Raw genomic sequence first — 24504 nt, 5'->3', positions numbered from 1 at the left:
TGTGTGTGTGTGTGTGTGTGTGCGTGTGCGTGTGCGCGCGCGCGCATGTGTGTGTGTGTCTCCAGATCAAATTCCTGAAGATGGAGATGGAGAAAAAGACAAAAATCATAAAAGATCTACAGCAAGAAGTGAGTCATTAAAGTTTCATTGTGATTAGTATCTAATGTAACCAATCATACTATATTCATGTAACATCTATTATTTGTGACACAGAGAGGTCGAATTATGTGCCAATCAATGAGCAAGGACACCGAATGCTGAGAGCAAGGTTGTCAGAATTAACCCTCCCCTGGAGACTACAGTTTATATTGAGCTATTGAGCTGTATTGTATTGTACACATTCTGCAATCTGTTAATAACATTTTCAATCAATCAATCAATCTATTGTAATTAAATCTGCTGTGTAGCTTGTAGCTAGTTCACCTTAGCTTATCATGGCCACATTATAGGCCCCTTTCTTTCTCAGTCCAAATGTAAACAGAAAACCCATCACAAAAAAAGCTTTGATATGCTTTGCTAAGATATTTGTCCAACAGAATAGTTTCACATTTATAAATCAAATCTAGCAGGGAAAGTTGACCAATTACCAGGTGATACCAAGTGCATCACGCCAGCTGCCTGCTAACATGGTGGATATTGTACTGTACATTGTAATGTTGGGAGAGCGTCCTTACTGTCAAGGAGGAATGATTTCAGCCATCTTATATAATACATTGTCAATGGAGCAGCCCCACTTGACCACTGACGGCATCACTGTTTTATTATTAATCTCTGGTTTGATTATGTAAATATCATTGCTACAGGCAATAGTCTTATATTGACTGTGTAAAGTGATGAGATTGGACAAAAGTTGAACACCATTGCCAATTGGATATGTTAAACTATCTCTCTCTCTCTCTCTCTCTCTCTCTCTCTCTCTCTCTCTCTCTCTCTCTCTCTCTCTCTCTCGCTCTCTCTATCTCTCTCTATCTCTATCTCTCTCTCTCTCTCTATCTCTCTCTCTGATTTAAAAAGGGAGTTGTGGTCGGACCTTCTAACTGGTGGACCCAGGGGAGGGGGATAAGTACTGGCTCACAGGCACGGTCACAAACTGTTCTAGCTAGAGGCCATGGCTTAGAGGAGAACCAAGTAATCAATCGCAAATTGAACTGTGATGGTTGAAAGTGATGTGCATGCTGTAGATACTGTATACTATACTGTAGTTCTGGACCACTCAGCCACCCACTGGTGAAATACCAGCTTGAAAGAAGCCCTAAGCAAAGGGATGAAGACGTTACAAATGTACATTGACATATACATTGAAAAGGCTACCTGAGAGTGCAAAATACTCTGGGGAGGTCAGAAACATGCAGTGGCATTATTATGAATGAATGAATGAAAACTTTATTTAACAGATTGCAGAATGGGTACAATACAGTACGACTCAATACATACAATTGTTAAGGGGATGCAGACCTGAGAAAGACGTTTGTCTTGTTTCCATCAGGGTCCCCCATTTTCAATTCATATAGACATATATGACATATATGACATACAGATAGTCAGTACTGCTACATCTATACATTTATGACATACCAGATTTGCAAATACAGTACTGTTTGTGATACAGAAGGAGTCAAGAAAAGGGAGTATATACATTTGACGTAGAAACTGTACATTGGAGGAGGTTGGGTGGGGGGGGTTGACGTAGAAACTGTACATTGGAGGAGGTTGGGTGGGGGGGGGTTGGGTACATTGGGATATTGACAACCATACTGGGTAATTTACATTGGAGGTGGTTGGGGGGGGGGGGGGGGGGGGGGCGGGGGGCACACTGTATAAACAAGTAACACTGTACATTGAGGGGGGGGGGGGAGGAGACACTGTACAAACAAACACAATTGTACATTGAACTATTGACAAAACCATACTAGGTAAATGACTGTACATTGGAGGGGGTTGGGTTAGGATATTTACAGGGGCCAGTGTTGAATTGCAGTCTCCCGTAGGTGTCCCTTGAGAGAGGTTTTGAAAGTGGGTAGTGATCCACATTCCTTTACTGCTTTGGGTAGGGCGTTCCACATTGATGTGGCATAATTGCGAAACGTGTTTAGTCCCTTATTTGAGCCGAATCTGGGTTTAACATGATTTGTGGAGCTCCCTCTGGTGTTGTGATCGTGGTATTCACTGACCTTTGGGAAGTATTTTGACATGTACATGGGTACCTTGGTCGTGTAGTGTATCTTGTAGACCAGGCCCATTGCAAGTTGTTGTACTCTGTCGTCTACTCTAAGCCATCCTAGGTTGTCAAAGTGGGCAGGGGTGAGGTGGGTTCTAGGAGTAAGGTCAAGCAGTAGTCTGACCAGTTTGTTTTGAGATGTTTGCAATTTTGTTTTTAGCGCCTTTGAGGTGCTTTGGTACCATGAGGTGCAAGCATAGTCGTAGTACCCCTGAATGAGTGCTCCTGCCAGAGTCTTCAGGGTGTTCTTGTTTACCAGAGAGGAGATCCGGTACAAGAATCGAGTTCGTTGGTTGACTTTTTTTATTACATTGGATGCCATTTTGTCACAGGAGAGATTAGCCTCTAGGATGGAACCCAGGTAGGTAATTTCATCTTTCCTTGTGACAATATTGTCACCCACTGTAACTGAGAAGCCGTCGGTCTTGCTGAGTTTGTTATTTGAACCGAAGAGAATGGACTCTGTTTTGCCCATGTGTAATGATAGTTTGTTATCAGCGAGCCATATGCAGATTCTGCCTAGTTCCGAGCTGAGGGTTTTTTCAACCTGTAACTTGTTCTTGTCAGAGACCAGCAGGGCTGAGTCGTCCGCAAACAGGAACAAGTTGCAGTCACAAGCTGACGACATGTCATTTGCATAAATTAGGAACAGTAGCGGTCCTAGTATGCTTCCTTGTGGAACACCACAGCTCACTGTGAGGGGGGGGGATAGGGTACCGTTTACCTCCACCATCTGTTCCCTCCCCTCAAGGTAGGATTGCATCCAGCTCACTGATAGACTATCAAAACCAATTGCTTTTAGCTTGTCAATCAGAATGGAGTGATTGACCGTGTCAAAGGCCTTTTGTAGGTCCAGCATGACCATGCCGCAGTATTTGCCTGCGTCCACCTCTTGTTTGATGTGGTCATTCAAATAGAGAAGGCATGTGTCAGTGGAGTGGGATGTTCTGAAGCCAGATTGGAATTCGTAGATTAGATTTTTTTCCGCTAGGTACTTTTCGACCTGTTCGTAGACTATTTTTTCCATGACTTTCGAGATGGAGGTGAGAATAGAAACAGGGCGGTAGTTGCCTGGGTCTAATTTGCTGCCCTTTTTGTGCAGAGGGGTCACCCTCGCAATTTTGAAGTCCTTGGGGACGTGTCCCTGTTTTATGGAGAGGTTTATTATGTGTGTGATGATTGGTGTGATGGCGGCTGCTGAGTCTCTGAGGAATTTGGAGGGGATGTTGTCATGGCCAGTGGCCTTGTTAGGTTGGAGGGCGCTCAGTTTATTGAGTACCTCATCTGTTGTTACCATTTCCAGCTTGAAGTCGTCCTTGCGGACCCCTAGGTTTTTGTAGTAAGCTACTATGTGTTCTACCCCATAAAGCCCTGAGTGGGAGGGTAGTTTGTTTACCAGTGTTGTGGCTATGTTTGTGAAGAAAATGTTTAAGTAATTGGCTACATCCAGCTTGTCTGTGATGAGCGTGTTGTCCATTTTTATGTTTATGTTTGAGAATCTGGTTTTAAGTTTTTTACTGCATCCTAGTTGATTATTGAGTAATTTCCAAAGTTCACGTGGTTTGTTTTTGTTTTCCTCAGTTTTGTCATTGATGAAATTCTTTTTTGCAGTTTTGATCATGGAGTTTACGTCGTTTCTTAGTCTGTTTCTTTCTAGTTTGAGTTCAGTCACGTGGGCTTGGAGTTCACTGCTCGTGCTTTTAGTAAGCTTTGACTGACTTTTACGAAACTCAGAGCATTTTTTGTCTCTGGTTTTCATAGCGGCCAGTATTTCGGAGTGCATCCACGGCTCAGCGCGATTTTTTACCCTGGTGGTTCTTAGGGGGGCCATGTCGTTTAGTATTGCTGAGAATTTGGTTTTGAAACCAAGCCATGTTTCGTCAACCAGTGTACCATTGAGTTCATCTGACCAGTCCAGACTCTCCAGTTCAAGGTTGAAGGCCTCGCTAGAGTAGGTTTTGAGGTCTCTAGATGTGACTGTTTTGTGGCAGCCAGCCTTTTGTTTTAGTTTTTTTCGGGTACAGAATATCATATAATGATCACTTAACCCACATGCTATAACCCCTTTATTTGAGATCTTGGACTTGTCGGAGGTCAGAATGAGGTCAATGGTAGTCTGAGTTGATTCACATACACGTGTGGGTTGGGTGATTAGCTGGCTGAGGCCATGCAGATCACAAAACCTACTGAAGGCCTTGAAGACGGGTGCATCTTTTCGTTGCATATCCGTGTTCCAGTCTCCAATAAGAATTTTGTCTACATCCTCAACTCCAGCTAAACACCCATCCAGTGTATCATAAAAGCCACTATGATCTGGCGGCCTGTAGACTGTGCCAACCAGTAGGGATTTCGCCCTTTCGAATAGGATTTCCACCCATACAGTTTCAATTGATTTATGATTTAGGTCATTTCTGTTGATGAATTTGGTGTCCTTGTGTATGTACATACAGACACCACCTCCATGTTTGTTCCTATCATTCCTGATTATTGAGTAGTTCTCAATCTCTATCTCTGGATCTTTTACAGAATCGTCGAGCTTAGTTTCTGAGAAGCACAGTATGTTTGCCTTACCATTTATGAATATTTGTTTGATTTCATCCAATTTGTTTTTTAAGCTGTTAATGTTAATGTGAAAAATGTTCAGTCCATTGGCGTTGGTTATTTCATTGATGTTGGCAGGTTCGAAGTATTGTTCGTTTGTGATCTGTTCCTCTGTGTTGTTGTGGGTGGGAAGGGGGGAGGGGGGGGTCGGGTCCCGCGCCGTGCTGGAACAACAAAGAAGGGGGGAGGGGGGGGTCGGGTCCCGCGCCGTGCTGGAACAACAAAGGAGGGGGGAGGGGGGGGTCGGGTCCCGCGCCGTGCTGGAACAACAAAGGACTCGTTCCTGGTTGTTTTCGTTGTTAGCTCTGCTAGCTAGCCGGCTATCGGGCGTCGAGATGTTTACATCCCGCGTCGAGATGGTCGTCATGGTTTCGACCCTCGGTTCACCTCCTCTCGTCACTGCCTCACGTGTGCTCGTCTGCTGTGGCGTCATTGGGGGAGCTTCGCCGCCCGCGCTGTGGATGTAGCCACAGGTTGCGTTGTTGATGCTGTTGGTCGCGATGGGAACCTCCATCGCTTCTTGCTGTAGTCTCTGGTTCCGTGTCATTACGGGACCAGGGTTCTGATGTATGTCACCCGACATGAGCAGATATAATAAAAACATTGATCTCTTATTACACTTGCCTGCCGGGGGTAATTTCTTTCGTTCCGGATTTGCAGTAAGTACTGCGTGGATCGCCGTGGCTCCGAAGGCTGGATGTTTCCTCTCCGTGCCCGTTAACAAGTAGAAGTCGCAATGGGACTGCTGATTTACGTTTTCGCTACCCTCCACTTCTGTCTGGAGTTGCTGCTTGAGTTGTGAATTCAGGTACAAATCCATAATCCACAGGAGGGAAAGTAGAAAATGCGCAAAGTACTTTTTTGTTGTTGCTCTGTTGCGTTGGTTACGGGAGCTACGTAAAATGCGACCGTCCATGTTGAAGCCGTGCTTGTGATCTACCTGTAGTCCTGCTCAGGTAAAGAGGAGCTCTTAAGATAATATACAGTAAGCTATTCCTTTATTAATCCCCTTAGGGAAATGCAGATGCCATACACATAAACATAGCAGCATTGTGGAGTGGAGGTACTTAACAGGTATAGGCAAGAACAGAAAGTCAATACATATAGGTAATAAACATCAGTTACAGGACAATAAAAGTCTGTGGCTGAATGTCCTCATCTTGGCTCACTCTCTTGGCTTGTTTTCCAAAGACTTCCAGAGGCCTCTGATCACCTGGTGTTGCTGCACATGGTGGGTACTTTTCGATGAGGAACACTATGGTGGTGTTACGACTCTGGGAACACCACTTGGCAGGTCAACAAATTCTGATTGGTTGTTATGATTCAGGTCTCCCTAGGGCTTGGGACAGTCACAGAGACTGGATTGTATTATCAAAGCCCCCAAATGTGTGCATGTCATGTATCCAATCCAGGTGCATTCCACGTAGGGAAATGGGAAGCAGGGAGGGGATACAGTACATGCACTCAATATGTAAACAACATTCATTTTGGACCCACTGTTAACACATTTTCTGCCACCACTTTGCCACCCACTGTCGTTTGGATTTAACCACCTTGAAGATCTACTTCGGGCTGGCTTCGTGGACCGAAGCTAGCTGGCTATCGTCATTGCTATCGGGCAATTGGATTACAGTTATTGCTTTGTTGCTGAGCCTTTGGATTACAAGGACTGGATTCTATACGAGAACCCCCTTCTTCTTCAATTGAACAGACTGAGTATCCGAACATTCTTCCTTCCTCCAGAGCTTACATCTCTGGGAGGAAACCCCCTGTCTCCAGCGGTACCAGCGTTTCCCCCTATATTGCCATCCTACGCCAGGCGGCGTTTAGTCTAGTACCCCATCGTAGGAATTATTCATTCCAACTGACTTTTGCTACTGACTGACTTATTCATATTCTTCGCCATACAAGCGCAACCTTAATTCCCATCTCTGTACAATTTGCTGCATAACAATAAATATTCTAAATGATATTTCTTTGTCACCGTGCCGTATTATTCTGAGTGTCTGCCATAATTAACTGTACTTTCTGGCAAGTAATAATAATGATAATTAGCAGTGGTTTAATCTATCACAATCTTTAATACAGTCAGGGTTTTGTAACCCCTCAGTTACACTTATTATTCGGGATAGTATACCACAAAATGTAATGTTATTGACAAATATTCAAACGCAGTTAGTTTATCTTCCCTATTGTTAGCATGTAGCAACAATTAGATCTGAAATTAGTTTCAAAATGGTTGCAATGTGGTGAAAATAAAAAAGTACAGTAGATTACAGTAGATTTCATTATCTGTTCTTATGCATGCCTGGTGATACTAAATCGAAATTTAACTTGGCCATTTGAAAGATAATATATGTATATATATAAATGTGCGAATTGGCCATAATAAGGTAATTTATAAGCCTGCTATTCTATATTCTATAATAATATTTCAAATTGCATTGGTCCGGATGGGAGAATTCAATACTGTATCTACAGAACCTTCTGTTTAATCATCTTCCCCTTATTCATTTCCTTAGATTTTTTGTACACAATTTGTCAAAAACTTTACCTTTTGTGGTAGAATTATCCCAAATAATAACAGTTATTGAAATAATTCATACAGAACTCTGAACCTTGAACCCCATTGAACTTTAGGGGAAGTGTAGTTTTCAAAAATTCCAACGCAAAGCCATAGGTATGGATGTCCGCTACAAAATGGCTGCAAAAAAACTACAATTCCCATGATTCAATGTTTTACAAAATGGTCGCCTCTCCCGAAATAACATTGACATTTCGAGAAGGAAAATATATCTAATAGCACTTTAACCTATTCCTAAACGAACGTATTGATGATAATATACATTCTAAATGCTGTTGTGACATGTTCATGATGTTTATACTTGAATACGTTTGAAATAAAAATCGCTAGTTTTATAGAACAGTCTAGAAATATTGATTCATGACCATTATGTCATTTGCGGTCTGCCGACGGACCGCACAGGCGGAAGAGGTTAAGAGGTTTATAAGGCATAGGTTGAAACGTATCTGCCCGATTTGTACAAGTCTGGCTTAATTTGAAGGTAAGAACCTGTACTTTCATATAATGTAAAAAAAATTTAAGCTTGCTTAACAAGACCCTATTATCTGTGCCTGATCACATATCCCTATGCTGATGGTTAATAGACGGCTTTTGCAGATGGTTATAGAATGCCCCTTTTTCCTCCATTTTGGAAAAAATAATGGTTGCTATGTGCAAAACAACATATCGATTATCTATAGATAGATTCAATATCCAATGTCTCATCCTCAGGTTGGATACAGTTAGGAGTCACACATGTCACTTGACTGGTGCCAGTAATAAAGAACTAGAAAGCTAACTTTATGCAAGCAAGCTTTTCTGTCAATAATGTTGCCTATGGTTGGCAATAGAGATGTAACGGTATGCAGATTTCATATCATGATTATTATGTTGTTACATTATTATTCTCTCACACGCACAATCTCTCTCTCTCTCTCTCTCTCTCTCTCTCTCTCTCTCTCTCTCTCTCTCTCTCTCTCTCTCTATCTCTCTCTCTCTCTATCTCTCTCTCTCTCTCTCTCTATCTCTCTCTCTCTCTCTCTCTCTCTCTCTATCTCTCTCTCACACAGAGCAAACAAACACTTACAATATGTACAGTAACAAAGGCAGAGACCATCTATTATGACCCAGCATAAAATATAAGAGAGAGAGAGAGAGAGAGAGAGAGAGAGAGAGAGAGAGAGAGAGAGAGAGAGAGAGAGAGAGAGAGAGAGAGAGAGAGAGAGAGAGAAATTGTGCGTGTGAGAGAATAATAATGTAACAACATAACAATCGTGATATGAAATCTGCATACCGTTACATCTCTATTGCCAACCATAGGCAACATTATTGACAGAAAAGCTTGCTTGCATAAAGTTAGCTTTATAGTTCTTTATTACTGGCACCAGTCAAGTGACAGGTGGTTGTCAAGCAGCTGTTTCAGTGACGAAGATAAACTAAGTGCTTATTCCATGTACTGTAATTGTGCCTGCATATAAACTAAGTGCTTATTCCATGTAATTGTGCCTGCATATAAACTGTTGACTCACAGACAGGCAACTTACTTCCCGTAGGCTGGCCCTGGCTAGGCTGACCATATTTGAAAACACAAAAACAAGTGTACCACACACATTCATGCATGTGCAAATGTATGCACTTACCTGGGATTTATGTGTTTTAGAGACAACCTTCTTTTGTCCACTATTCACATAGCTTGAGATCTATATCAAACATGTGTGCCTTATGCCTTCTCCATCTCAAGCTGAGTGTGCTGTGCCGTGCTGTGTGCTGTGCTTTATGCGGTGTGTGTGTGTGTGTGTGTGTGTGTGTGTGTGTGTGTGTGTGTGTGTGTGTGTGTGTGTGTGTGTGTGTGTGTGTGTGTGTGTGTGTGTGTGTGTGTGTGTGTGTGTGTGTGTGTGTGTGTGTGTGTGTGTAGGGCTAGGGGAGCTGTCCACTTCAAATGGACTGCTGTGAGGTGCGGAAATGTGTGCACTCTACCATTTGGAGTCTATTGTATGGAGCTACTGATGCCATATACTCTAGAGCAGTGATTCCCAACCTGGGGTCCGCGGACCCCTGGGGGTCCGCCAGGGGGCGCAGGGGGTCCGCCAGACCACAGATGATTTGAGGTATTTTTTTTTAATTTTTTAATTTTAATTTATTTTTTATCATCAGAAGCATGAATAGTCTCTCCACTACAATAAAAAATAAAGATAAATAAATAAACATCTAGACATGATTTTTGAACGTTAACAGTAGGCTACCGGGTAGCCGCTAAAACGCGAATCAGTTGACTGTATCACTTTCTGTAGCTAGCCTAGCACGCTAGTTAACTTTCTCGGCTCGTCTGCAGTCAGCCGCCAGAGGCGAAAATGTGTGACAAACGAAAAGGAGATGACGGCAGCTCATCTGCAAAAAAAGTTAGGACCTACAGCAATCGCGAAAATTACATCACCATGGGCTTCACTGAGGGACCAGACAAACGACCTGAGTGTGTGATTTGTGGAGAAAAGTTGGCAAACTCGAGCCTGAAGCCCAGCAAGCTGAAGAGACATCAGGCGTCTAAGCACCCAGAAACTGTTGGGAAGGATCCAGACTTTTTTCGGAGGAAAGAACAGTCTCTCAAGGCGAACAAGCCTGTTGATGTTAGAGTAGCGTGGAGCAGGGGTGGCAGTGATTTACAGAAGGCTACCGAAGCCTCCTTTGAGTGTTCGCTTTTAATTGCAAAAGCAAAGAAACCGCACAATATTGGCGAGCAGCTCATCAAACCAGCCTGCATCAAAATGGTTTAGAAACTGTGCGGCCCACAGGTGGCGGATAAACTAAAATCAGTACCACTCTCGAACAATGTAGTGAAAGACCGAATTGATAAGATGTCAAGTGATTGCGAGCAGCAGCTGTCAGAAAAGCTTAGAAAGGGTCCATTTGCCATACAACTTGATGAAACTACAACTGTCGCAGACGAGGCTGTGCTCATCGTTTATGTGCAATATATTGAAAATGAGGATCTGAACCAGGACATTCTCATGTCAGTCAACCTTACTACCACCACTCGAGGTGAGGATATTTTTACTGCAGTGGATTCTTACTTCATTCAACATAAATGCAAACCGTTCACCATTAGGGCCTGATTTGAGAGGATGAATACAGGATTTGAATATTGGCCAAAATTTTGAAATACATATGGTGCAAGATTAGATTTGTTGATTGAAGGCACAAGTCAAAGAAGCATAGTGGGTCTAATTATGATGCATATGCCTGTGTATAAGCAGTTTGTTATTAAAATGACAAAAAAAAGGTATTAAACCCAGCTAGGACAGATTCTCTCTGCTACTGATTGGAATTTCCTGTCTCATATTTAGTTTAATTTGTTGCATTGATTTGTTCCATAAATGCAAACCGTTCACCATTAGGGACTGATTTGAGAGGATGAATACAGGATTTGAATATTGGCCAAACATTTTGAAATGCATATGGTGCAAGATGAGATTTGTTGATTGAAGGCACAAGTTAAAGAAGCATAGTGGGTCTAATTGTGATGCATATGCCTGTGTATAAGCAGTTTGTTATTAAAATGACAAAAAAAAGGTATTAAACCCAGCTAGGACAGATTCTCTCTGCTACTGATTGGAATTTCCTGTCTCATATTTAGTTTAATTTGTTGCATTGATTTGTTCCATAAATGCAAACCGTTCACCATTAGGGCCTGATTTGAGAGGATGAATACAGCATTTGAATATTGGCCAAACATTTTGAAATGCATATGGTGCAAGATGAGATTTGTTGATTGAAGGCACAAGTCAAAGAAGCATAGTGGGTCTAATTGTGATGCATATGCCTGTGTATAAGCAGTTTGTTATTAAAATGAAATAAAAAAAAGTATTTTATGGTATCTTATTAGGAGGGGGTCCGCGAATTTCATCAGAGATGTTTGGGGGTCCCTGGGGGGAAAAAGGTTGGGAACCACTGCTCTAGAGGAGTGAGTTGCAGTAGTCAAGACGGACGGAGGAGATGAAGGTGTGAGAGAGAAGGCCTGATCTTTGCAATAGTGCAAAGGTGGTAGAAAGGTTTTGACAATTTGGCAGATTTGGGGCTCGAGGGACAGGGTGGGATCAAGGACCACGCCACGGTTGCATGTCTGGGAGGAAGGGAACACAGTGGTGCCATCAATGGTGAGTGTGGAATTGTTGATTCTGCTGAGGGTGAACTTAAGTTGGAGCTGATGAGGAGGAGTTTTGGAGCTTTGTCATTGTTTAGTTGGCGGAAATTATGTTGCATCCAGACTTTTTTTGCAGACAGGCAGGAGTTGATGTAAGAGAGGGGTGGAGTTTGGGGAGATTTGGTGCTGAGGTATATATGAGTGTCATCAGCATAGCAATGGAAGTCCATGCTGAAATGAGAGGGAGGATGTAGATGATGAAAATAAGTGGTCAGAGTACGGAACCTTCACTTTCAGTGAACACACTGAAATAAAATATATTTTCTTACTTTTTGCGCACGGGCATGGTGTACCGTATACGGTACGCCGAACGTTAAGATGTTAAAAGTCCTCCCCTTCAGTCGTTAAAAACTAGAGTCATAAAAACAATGCAACATCAATCATAACTATGTATAGAAGAAAAAGAAAGGGAAAAAGTGGCTGAAATCAAGACATAAATGTCTTGTGAATGCTTTAAGAGGTTAAATGTACAAGAGATGTAATACATACCCAGTCACATTTATTTAAATGTGTTTTGTCTTGCATTCAAAAGGTGTAACTTTATACTGAATATCTATTTATGGAAATGTATTCAAATAGAATACTTGTCGTTGACCGATTTGGAAATTATTAGAGAATTCATGTCCTTGGCCTGCTGTCAGCTTACAGTGTGTGCAATGTTTCTTCCAAATCGGCTCTGTAGTTTGCAAGAATTGCTGCGGACAGTTGGACAGATACATGCACGCATAAACACACTGGACAGATTACATGATCTCCCCCAGGCTACTGCCTGGTGGAGATAATTACATGTAGTGAAACTACTCCCCAACACTGGAGAGGGGTCATCTATGGTCAATAAAAGTCTGGGAACTTCTCTGACATCTGTGATACCCTGACATTTAAATTGTGGCTACATCAAGAGAATCATGAGAAACACTCCCCCCTTTCTATGTAGCCTCCAGGAGATTCCTCCATAGCAAAAAGCAAAGGTCAAAAGTACGTCAGTGTTATTCCATCTCACAGTCCTCTTGTGGTAACCATAATTCAGCTTGTCCCATGGAGTATAGTATTACCTTAACAGTACAGTACTCTGTGGTTGTTCTGTATCTAAGTTGCTGGTTGTGTTACCCATAGGAAAATAGTACGGTGATGGAAGAATCATCAGGCAGAATCCAGAGCTCTCATCTAAAGCTGTTGCATTTATTGCATATAAAACACAATGTATTTCTATATTAAAAGGTTGAAATCCAACAAAACTCAAGCATGAGTCTTTGTTGAAAAGAGTCTATATTCAAATCAATGATGTTCAGAACAGCGTTGAATCTATCTAGCTGACTCAAGTTCTTTGTTGTCTGGAAACCAGGAAGTTTCCCGCTTCAATGTCTTTTGTTGTTGTTTTCCGTTGCTAGGGTGATGAGTTTTCTCCGTCTGTTCTCGTTTGCCGTCCTGCCGCTGGGGGTGGTGTCTGTTCTGTGTCTCTTGTTCCCAACACTCCCTTTTTATCAATGAGAAAGACACGTCTGTGTGATGTCATCAAAGGCCGTCCCCTAGACGTTTTTCCACCAATCACTGACTTTCAGTTGTAAAGTAAAAATGGGTTGTCTTAAACAGACCATCTGACCTCTGTTTTGTTTTCCCAATCAGAGAAATATATTACTGTCTAAATATGCTTAATATAGTTGGCATTAAACTCCAGGATGTATTTAGTTGAACTGGGAGGCATTTTCTAAACATAACCATATTATTCCTGACTTAAAAGCATTAGGTTTCAGATGATAGTTCACAGTGTTCTACCAGCAAGCCCTCTTCTACAGATTCTAATCATTTACTTTTAACTTATTCAATCTTCTATGTTAACAGTTATACTTAGTTATCATTCTAAACTTGTCCAACTTGGTTCAAACAAGGCTTGATTGTAAACCTTCAATGACTCTTTTATCATAACTACAACATGTTTCATATCCTCACGTTCAAGATTACAAGTACAATATACCAGAAATATACAGCTTGTTTAGAGTTTAAATTAAGGACTTAAACATACATTTAGTTACTGCAATAGTGAAACTTAAACTCCTCCTCAGACGTCTGTCTCTAAGTGTGTGTCACAGAAGACTCCAGCGAGATAAGAGTCATGTGACCCATTGTCTTAAGCTCTTCCTTGGCCTGGCAGCTGACCCTCAGGTTTCCTGTTGTAAATAGAATTATTTGACCACTCACTCTATATGTAAATCGAGCTCTGTTGTGAGCAGGCACCAATCAATCTCTGTAGACACAGACAATCTGAGAACTAAGTTACTTTAGTTCTTACAAGTATATTTGATTATGTCCATCATTACACTTTGACTGTTTAAGACTGCAAGTCTAATGCATTCATATTTCACACCTTATAGAGTTTTGCGAGCTATATTTATCATAATATACAACACTCTCTCACGGGTTTAACTGTTCTCTCTGCTCGGTTAAGGTGACATGAAAAGGGGTTGCTCTGACGAAAGGTTACATTTATTTATTTATTGTATACCCAGGGACAATGCACATGAATCAACATTTTCAGTTTCCACATGAATTTAAATGTCCTGTTAGCTAATGAGCACATTTCCATCCATAGTCCCTGCCTAACATGCATGTATTTAGGCATCAAATAATATAATTGCTCAAATCATTGACATACATTTTCAGGGGCTAAAAGCAGCATGTGTGTAATTTTGGTGCTGATAAAAAGTCCTCACAATGCTATTGGATAGTAAATGTGTTTTTAGGTCCCACATTCTGGCCTCTGAAGTTGATAATGTCAATTTAATTTGGGCATTACAGGGTTAACTCTGGAGTCTGGCAAATAGTGTTTTAAAGCATGTTTTTACAACAAAAAAATCGGAATTGGCTATATCTTCCAGCTCCAGGTAAATGAATGAAATGCCATTTACATGGACAACAGGGTAGTGGCTCCTACTTTTGATTCCCCCATAATCATGCCTTGACTCAGTGAGGGGTTCAAGATCAATATGCCAAGGGGAGCAGATATAGTGGACCACGCGTGCTTTGCTCCACACTACAGGAGATGGAGCAGTACTGATTGGCATTTGTGATAAAATTATCACAAAGCTGTCAGGATGGAGGTAGGTGAGTTCCAATTGTTGTAGGCAATCACAGAGACGGAGAAGGTATACTCTTGAACAGGTTCGACTTTAATAGTAAAGAACACCAAGAGTAATACTAGGATACTATGCCAAGGCAAGGGAAAGAGAGAATAGATAATGGAGCTTAGTGGTGGTCCAGAACTGGAACCGGCCGCATTATCTCCGAACGCCTAAAGTGAAGACCTGACGAATGACAAGCAGAGGAAAGGAATGTTACATAGCCACCAAATACCAACATTGCACACACACCCCCGTGACAGCCAATCAGAAGCCAACCCCTAAGTGACAGCACTAAATGACAGGGAAAAACAAGTGACAGCAATCAAGTGACAGATGACAGAGAAGGTGGGTGGTTCCTGACCGTAGTCAAGAACCAGAATCGTAACAGTACCCTCCCCCGACAAACGGCACCAGACGTTCACCTGGGGGCCTCGGGATTCAGCCGCCGGAAATCAACGATCAGGCTGGGATCTAAAATATCCCTTTGAGGCACCCAAGAACGCTCTTCTATCCCGTACCCCTTCCAATCCACCAAGAACTGAAACCCCCTACCCCTCCGCCTACAACCCAGTATCCTCCGCACTGTGTAAATGGGCTGACCACCCGTAAACCGAGGCAGAGGAACCGTAGGCAGAGGCGGGGCCAAGGGCGATGAGAGGAACGGCTTCAACAGGGACACATGAAACGTCGGATGAACCCTCATAGAGCTCGGAAGCCGTAGCCTGTAAGCCACAGGATTCACCCGACGTACCACTTTAAAGGGCCCTATAAAGCGAGGAGCCAGCTTCCTGGATTCCACCCGGAGAGGGAGATCCAGGGTGGAAAGCCAAACCCGCTGCCCAGGGCGGTAAACCGGAGCCGGACGACGCTTGCGGTTAGCCTGCCGCTGGGTACTAACCGAAACCTTCTGCAGCGCCGCCCGGACCCGCTTCCACGTCCTGCGGCAGCGAGCCACATGTGGCTGGGCCGAGGGCACCTCCACCTCCTGCTCCTGCTCCTGCTCGGGAAACAAAGGAGGTTGAAAACCATACTGACACTGAAAGGGAGACATACCGGTAGAGGAGGAGAGGAGAGTATTATGCGCATACTCAGCCCATGCCAACCTGCTACTCCACGTTGCCGGGACCCCCTCCAACCAATGTCTCCATTCCTCCAGTGCCAATTTGATAGCCAACAACTCCCGATTACCCACGTCGTAGTTGCGCTCGGCTGGTGACAGACGGCGAGAACAAAAAGCACACGGGTGCACTTTCCCATCCTTTAAGCACCTCTGAGAGAGCACCCCCCCCCCCCCCCCCCCCACCGCAATGTGAGACGCGAGAGGCCTTAGTGAGAGCTGTTAACGGATTGGCTAAGGTGCTAATGTTGCGAATAAAGCGCCTCTAAAAATTTGCAAGGCCCAAAAACCGTTGTAACCCCTTGAGCGACGAAGGCCGTGGCCAGTCCAAGACTGCACTCACCTTGGCCGAATCCATGCGTAGATCACCCTTCGTCAACACAAAGCCCAGGAAGGAAACGGTATCAGTGTGAAACACACACTTCTCGGCCTTAACGAATAGTTGATGCTTGAGGAGACGGTCTAGCACCTCCCGAACATGCAGTTGGTGTTGCACCATATCGCGAGAAAAAATATGGAGGATACCTAGGATATCATCTAGGTAAACAAACACCGACACCCCAATCAAGTCTCGCAGCACGTCGTTAACCAGGGCTTGGAAGACTGCCGAAGCATTAGCCAAACCAAAGGGCATGACCAAATACTCATAGTGACCATTGGGCGTATTAAATGCAGTCTTCCACTCGTCTCCTTCTCTAATCCTGACCAGATTGTATGCATTACGTAAGTCAAGTTTAGAAAAGACCTGTTCCCCCTGTAAGCACTCAAAGGCCGTGTCCATGAGAGGTAAAGGATATCGGTTCTTGATGGAAACGTCATTCAATCCCCTATAATCAATGCACGGACGCTGATCCCCATCTTTTTTATTAACAAAGAAGAAACCAGCGCCGGCCGGGGATGTGGAAGGACGTATGTGCCCCGCAAGCAATGCCTCCTCAATGTAGGTGTTCATGGCCAAGGTCTCGGGGCGTGAGAGAGAGAACATTCGCCCGTGAGGCGGGGAGGTACCGGGTAGGAGATTAATGGGACAGTCGTATGATCTATGAGGCGGTAGTGCTTTAGCACGCGTCTTGTTAAAAACGTCCACCAGGTCCCAATAGATCTCAGGAACCCCTATCAAATCGGGATTAGAGGGTGGAACAGAATCTGCGACGCTCCCCACCACCCTGGAGAGAGAAGAAGGAGAAAAAAGAGAAGAGGGGAAGGGAGACAAGGGAGTGGACAAACTCTCGCCGACGACCGACTTCACGTCGACCTCCGTTGAGAGCTTGCCCGTGCTCCAATTAATATTCCGTACACATGAAGACAACCAGGGATGACCCAACACCATTACAGAATAGGGGGAGACAATAACAAATAATTTAACCCACTCCCACCCCCCACCCGCCACCCGGATGTGCATAGGAACAGTGCGTTGTGTGACACTCCCACTGCCCAGGGGCTGACCGTCCAGGGCGTAGACCGGAATGGGAACCCCCAACTCTTCTACCAGGATTCCCCATTCTCTCACCAACCCCAAGTGAATGAAATTGCCCGCCGCCCCTGAGTCAATGAGAGCCTTCGTTCCCCTAACGTTACCCCCACAGTTAACCGCCACCTCCAGAAATGTATGCGAGTCAGATGGTAGTGCTGGGGTGAGCCCACCTGCTGGCGCCCTCTCGAGGCCCGGCGGAGCACCTCCTCTTCCCGACTGGCGCAGAGTTGAGCCAGCCTGTTCCCGACAGCTGCCGAAACGATGACCGGCGCGGCCGCACCGGAAGCAGCGTCGCTCCTCGATGAAGCGCCGCCGCTCGTCGTCTGAGAGCGACAGCGCCCCAAGCTGCATGGATTCATCACCCAGTGGCCCACTCGTGTAATGCGGGAAGATATCAACAACGGGAGGAGAAAGGACACGTACCTGGGTGGTATCTTCACGCTCCCTCTCTCTCTCCCGATGTCGGTTGTCCATCCATATGGCGGTGTTGATGAGCATTTCCAGCTGCTCAGGGATCTCACGCACGGAGAACTCGTGCCTCATCCGTGCGGAGAGTCCCTTGAGGAACAGGACCACACAAGGAATTTCCGGCCAAGCTGCCTCCCGAGCCACGATCCGAAATTCGATGGCGTATTCTGAGACCGTGTGGAGGCCCTGCCGGCAGGCGAGAAGCCGCCCACCGGCCTCGAAGATCGAGAGTACTCGGGAAGTGTCGAATACCCTTCTCAACTCCCCGGTGAAGTCGTCCACACAGTCGCAGATAGACGAACCGCTCTCTAATTCGGCCGTAGCCCAGGAGAGTGCTTGACCGGTGAGGAGGGTGATAATATATGCGACTTGTGCTCTGGAAGAGGGGAATGAGCGTGGCTGCAGCTGGAACACGAGTGAGCACTGGGTGATGAACTCCCTGCATCCCTCCGGTGCTCCCGCGTAGCGGCCTGGTGCAGGCAGCCGTGGCTCCTGGTTCCGATCCTGGTGCCCAAGAGCTCCCGGCCTCTCCTCGGTGTTGAACGTGGTGTTGAACGCCGCCTCTCCTGCCGCCGTTTCTCCCACCGTCGTCCTTACCCCCGCCACCTCGACTTGTGCTTGCTGGGCTGTGAGGAGCGCCGACTGCGCTGTCTCCTGCGACGCGCTGACGATCCCGCCCAGCCGAACCAACTCGGCACTGACCAGATGTTGGTGTTCCTCCATGCGCTCCTGTGCACTCTTCTGTGCCCGGAGCATCTCCATGATTGCCTCCATGGAACTCTGATGGTCAGGTCTTCTGTCAGGATGGAGGTAGGTGAGTTCCAATTGTTTTTTTTTTTTTCTTTTTTTTTGTACATTATTCACTTTACATTATTTATTTATTTTATTATTGCAAAACAAAATTATTAAAAGTCAGTACTCAACACACAATGCATAATGAAACTAACAATTAAGATGGCTAAAATGACATGCAAGCACAGAAACAGAAAGCAAAAAAAATATATAATAATACTTTACAGTATACAGTGTATATCCAACGAAATTACCAATTATACCAATGTCTTATACTGGATATACCCCTAATACCTGTTATCTAAAACCCTACACACATATGCTCCAGCTCGAACCCCCCCCTCCCGGACCCCTCTTTGGATAGTACCTCCATTATCCCTCGCTCCTAACCAGACACTACCATTATAAGCTAGCTTTTATTCTCTCCACCACTTCTAACCACATTGACAGTTTGGATTCATTGAGACCCAGAATTCTTGCTGTAGATATTTCTTGATAAATCACATCGAGATATGTAAGAAACCAAACTTTCCGGCAAATTTTTTCCGGTTGAAACCAGCGTGATGCGATCAGCTTTTTAGCTACTGTGATACCCGATAAAACCAATCTCTTTAGCTGTGGATTTACTGCAAACTCAAAAACATCATTCAATAGTAATACAGAGGGGTGTACAGGTATATTCCAAGATACGAGTTTTGATAATTGTTGGGTCATCTTTCCAGAATGCCTTAACTGGTGGGCAGTCCCAATACATGTGCATAAATGTCCCTTCGTCTCCATTTGTACATTGGGAGCATTTGGAGTCTTGTTTAAGACCCATTCTGTTCAGTCTTATAGGAGTCAAGTATGTCCTGTGAATATAGTTAAGATTGATTTGTTGATGGTCCGGGTTCCTTGATGTAAGTCGGACATTTGCCCATGCTCCTTGCCAATCAAAGTCACTTTCCAGGTCTGGTATATCCCTCCTCCAGACAGAGTCTAGTTGGAGGGTTTCATATGAGGACGTTAGTAATTGATGATAAAAACCTGAAACAAAACCTCTCGATGTCTCTCTTTCATAGAAGAATTTGTGGTATCTGTGGTGTTCAATTGGTATGTCTAATGGAACAACGTGAGACTTCAAACATAGCCGTAACTGTATGTAAAAAAGCCATGTGGACTTGGTGATATAAAATTTTGTGCATATTTCTCCATAACTACAAAAACCCTGGTTGTTAAAAACATCCCCTAATGAGTGTATGCCTTGCTCTTCCCATATAGGGAATCTTATAGGTCGTTTTTCAATTAAGAGTGCATTGTTATTGAATAAGGGAGTATGATTGTGCCATTTTTGTGGGTTAGGATATTTTTTTTGTGTTTCACGCCATATCCGGATCGCATGGGTAATTATGGGGCCAAATTTCCGTTCACAGTGCTTGATTGGTAGTTTAGTGTATGCTATGTCCTTCAGTCTATGTGGGGCTACTATGTTTTCTTCCAATTTTCTCCAGGATACTAATGCTTGGGGATCAAACCATGTTGTCAATGGTCTTAATGTGTACGCCTTAAAATAGTGAGTTGTCCAATTGTTGTAAGCAATCACAGAGACGGAGAAGGTATACTCTTGAACAGGTTCGACTTTAATAGTAAAGAACACCAAGAGTAATACTAGGATACTATGCCAAGGCAAGGGAAAGAGAGAATAGATAATGGAGCTAGTGGTGGTCCAGAACTGGAACCGGCCGCGTTATCTCCGAATGCGTAAAGTGAAGACCTGACGAATGACAAGCAGAGGAAAGGAATGTTACATAGCCACCAAATACCAACATTCCACACACACCCATGTGAAAGCCAATCAGAAGCCAACCCCTAAGTGACAGCACTAAATTACAGGGAAAAACAAGTGACAGAAATCAAGTGACAGATGACAGAGAAGGTGGGTGGTTCCCGACCGTAGTCAAGAACCAGAATCGTAACACAAAGCCAATAGTACTGCTGAACAATAAATTCATGAATAATTATATTCATATGGACCTGTTTTGAGAGCATTACATTTTAGATTTTAACTTGTAATGAAGATTAGTTATGTAACTGGAAGAAAATAAAAATCCCAATGACATATCTAATGGAAGATGGAAAAAACACTTTCTTACAATAGTTGGGCGATCTTGGTGCCTGCATTAAAAAGTAATATTAAGGGCCTCAAGGTTGCTGATTTATCTTAAATTTATCAATGACAATAATATTTCTTTAGCTGCGACCAGTATCTCTACATTTACATTTACAGTACATTTAGTCATTTAGCTGATGCTTTTATCCAAAGCGACTTACAAGTTCTGTACGACTAGTCATCTGGAAGGGCACAACTCTATCAGCTGAGTAACAATGTTCATCAACGTGTTGAGTGCTACATTGTAGGTTAGTATATTAGGACAAGTGCATGACAGTAAGGTTAGTTAGGGTTAGATTATTATTTTATATATATTTTTTCATTTCAGATAATGGTTGAAGAAGTGCGTCTTTAGTCAACGGCTAAAGATTGGACGGGTTTCGGTTGTCCTAACTGTGGTGGGCAGTTTGTTCCACCATTGTGGGGCAAGGACTGAGAATAGGCGGCTTCTCCTTGATGACCCTCCCGGAGCTCAGATAGGAGTGGGTCTGAGACGGCCAGAAGATGCAGAGCGTAGGGGTCTTGGGGGTGTGTAGTTAGAGACCATTGACCGGAGGTAGGCAGGAGCGGTTCCCTTTGCCAGGTTGAGGGCCTTGAAGCGGATTCGTGCGGCAATGGGGAGCCAGTGCAGGTCCCTAAGAAAGTGTCGGCGCCATGGGGGGGCATTCGCGGGCCATGCCCCCCCAGATGGCGCACTGTGCCCCTCCAAACGTCATGGGCAATTGTTATAAAAAAAAATTTAAAATTAAACATTACATTTTTTTTATTATAGTAAAAGTCTGATGTTTTCCTTTATAAATAGGCTATTTAGCCTATTATTAAACGAAATTAAACAAAAAAAGTCTTAAAAGAAGTGCATGTTTGAGCGCACGCTGATTGGTGTGTGTGTTTGAATTTGTTATTGCGTAATTGGTCACGTTGAGTTGATGGGTAGTCAGAGCGTGACTGCGTGACTTGAGTGAGCGTGAAAAGTACAATAGAGTCAGTGGGTAAAATATAACACTTGGAGACGGACATAAAATGGATATACGAAAATGGTTGCATGCCATGCATGGTGGGGCAGGGGGGGCACCTAAGGCTTCTTCACGGCCTCCTCCCTGGTTCGGTAAGGCGCCATGAAGACGAAGTCTGCCAAGAAGCGCCCGGTGCTGCCGCTGCAGGTGCATCTGTTACAGCAGAAGCTAACGTGGTCTATAATCATAATATGTCATAATAATAATAATGGATAATATAATGGATCGCGTATAATTGAGGCAGAGTTTGAAGTTGCAAAAGACCTCACGCGAAAGTGGGACACCGTCCTGAGGATATTCAGTGCCACGACTCGCCACCCCAACTCTTCTAATGGGTAAGTCATACGACTCATACTGTTTAATTTAAGCCGCCTTGCCCCTTGTTATTATTACTAATTGTTACAAAGGGTCAGATTAAACCGAATATATATATATTTATTACTTGAGATCCCTTGTATAATATTTGTATATCGTTTGATATCCCTGGTATATTCTTTGTATATATACACGGAATATCCCTTTACCTGGGTACAAGCCAGACCATAATACTCGTTCTCCTATTGGACAGCGACCCCTAGGCGCCAACGGCCATACCCCCAATGGCAAGTTCAAAGACACCGCCAAGGCATGTCTCAACATGTCCAGGTTTGCGCAGTGATACGAGACAGAACTGAGGTTGGCACTAGATTATTCACCTTACGTATAAATACGTCGCAGGTGGATACAGCAGTAGAGTATCCTAAACGTTGAAGCCTTCACCACGATACAACGTGCCGTGAAGTGGGCCTCTTTGCCCCTGAATAGAGCCTTGAGAACCGCGTGCGAATATATAGCTAAAGTGTCAGAGTTTAACGCCGTATCGTCGAGTTCGACTTATTCTATTGTGAAGTAATAGTCTATTATTTATAGTGTATCGTGCGGCTACCGTTCTACAGTGACCAGCATTACCACCGGTTCGTCGTACCTATAGCTAGTGCACTTATCCAGGCTGGGCGGCCTAAACTCGCGCAACCACCCGAGGAGTCCTAGACGAGAACCGTTGGATATGTACACCGGAGAACCTACACCGGCGAATGCAGAGCCTTTTCCGGCTGGATTATATTGCTTTGGTACCGTGGCTGCTGGAGCAGAGAACCGTCTACCCCACTGTCGTGTGGGATCTACCCCTGTGAGGAGCACCCTCGAGCCCGCCTCTAGGACCAGAGGCTGGCTAGCTTTCATCCATGCTGTCGTGCATACTGGATTATAGCTGTTGCTTTGTCTAAGGACCAAGGGAGTACTGCACTGGCTCCTGTATCAGGAGCCTCGTTATTCCGCGTTGATCCAGACTTTGCTCCCGAACATTCCTCTACCCTGCCGGCTTACAACCGGAGGGAACCCCCTAGTGTCTCCAGCTGACTACGAGTGTGCCTTATGTAATTACTATACTACAGGTGGCGTCAGTTATACCCATCTTACTATTCTCATGGACTTATGCTCTTGACCTACTTTAAGTGTTCTTCGCCTTACAAGCGCAATTATAATTCTCAATCTGTAACCTACCGTTGCTGCTCTAATAATAAATACCTCTAACTAGAACTTTCTTTGTCATTGCCGTATTCTTGTGTGGGTGTTCACCAGATATATCATGTACTGTATGGCCAGTAATTAAAGTACATAACTAAGTAGTGGTTTAATAATACCATACTCTCAATACAGTCAGGGAATTGTACCCCTCAGTTACACTAATACTTTCACTTGTTAATGAATTTAAGCCCAGCCTCGGGCTATTTCATACTGTTTCATTTGTGTGTGTGAGATGCGAGTGTGTTTGTGACGTGAGAGAGAGAGAGACTGTCTTATCTCTTATGCGCACTCTGTTTTGAAATGTGTGTTGGTTTGCGGGAAATCGTTTTCTGAAGCCTATATTTTATGTATGTATCCCCCCCCCCCCCCCCCGCTGTTACAATATGCCCCCCTGTTAAGTTGGTTCTGGCGCCGACTCTGGGGGTGACATGGACATGTGTACCTCGGAGTCCACATATCATAGGAATTGACATGGACCACACATATTGACAGTGTAGCGAAGAAGGCACGGCAGAGCCTCTACTTCATTAGCCGCCTAAGGAAGTTCAAAGTGAGTCCGAAGATCCTTAAGAACTTCTACTCATGCACAATAGAGAGCATCCTGACAGGTAACATTACCTCCTGGTTTGGGAATAGCGCCACACACGACTGCAGCAGACTGCAGAGAATGGCCCGATCAGCCGAACGCACAATTGGATGTGGGCTTCCCACTCTTCAGGACATTTACACCAAGCGTTGCAGGGCCAAGGCTAAGATAATAGTCAAAGGCTCTAGCCACCAAAACAACTGCCTCTTTGCACTGCTGCAGTCAGGCAAGCGCTACCGGAGTCTCATGGCCAGTACAGACGGAGCTTATATCCCCAGGCATTTAGGATGCTCATAAAGTTAATAGTTCAAATTAAAACAATATATAATATACAATATAATTATAAAATATATATAATAATATAAAACATATAAAACAAAATTACAGGTGCTATTTTATTAGGTTGTCTTCATTGTTTTATTTTAATCATCACAATCAAGATAGTGAGTTTTCTATGGTTGAAATTGGGAAAATTGGGGTATTCTGTTTTATCCTGTAAAGCTCTATTATAGCAGAAACCGGTTTCCCTCCTCCCTGATACAGCCGAGGGTAATGATGTATTTGCAATGATGTGAACTAACCATACCTTTTATTTACACCAGCAATAGGGAGGTGTAGTGGTTACGTCATTGCTGTTCTGTTT

General features: G+C 44.0%; 1 protein-coding gene across 1 annotated transcript in view; it reads left to right on the top strand.

Annotated features, from left to right (window-relative positions):
* Positions 1 to 24504, top strand: part of luzp2 (leucine zipper protein 2) — a gene marked incomplete at both ends in the record, with an annotated part of 652643 nt that overhangs the window by 370128 nt on the left and 258011 nt on the right. Inside the window, one exon of the mRNA XM_084337104.1 lies at positions 66 to 128. Within this exon, the coding sequence (XP_084193230.1) occupies positions 66 to 128 (63 nt within the window). The remainder of the gene's footprint in view (positions 1 to 65; positions 129 to 24504) is intronic.

Source organism: Notolepis coatsorum (assembly GCF_963971535.1).
Source record: "Notolepis coatsorum genome assembly, chromosome: 20".
Classification (NCBI taxonomy): domain Eukaryota; kingdom Metazoa; phylum Chordata; class Actinopteri; order Aulopiformes; family Paralepididae; genus Notolepis; species Notolepis coatsorum.
This window is presented reverse-complemented; position numbering and strand designations above follow the sequence as displayed.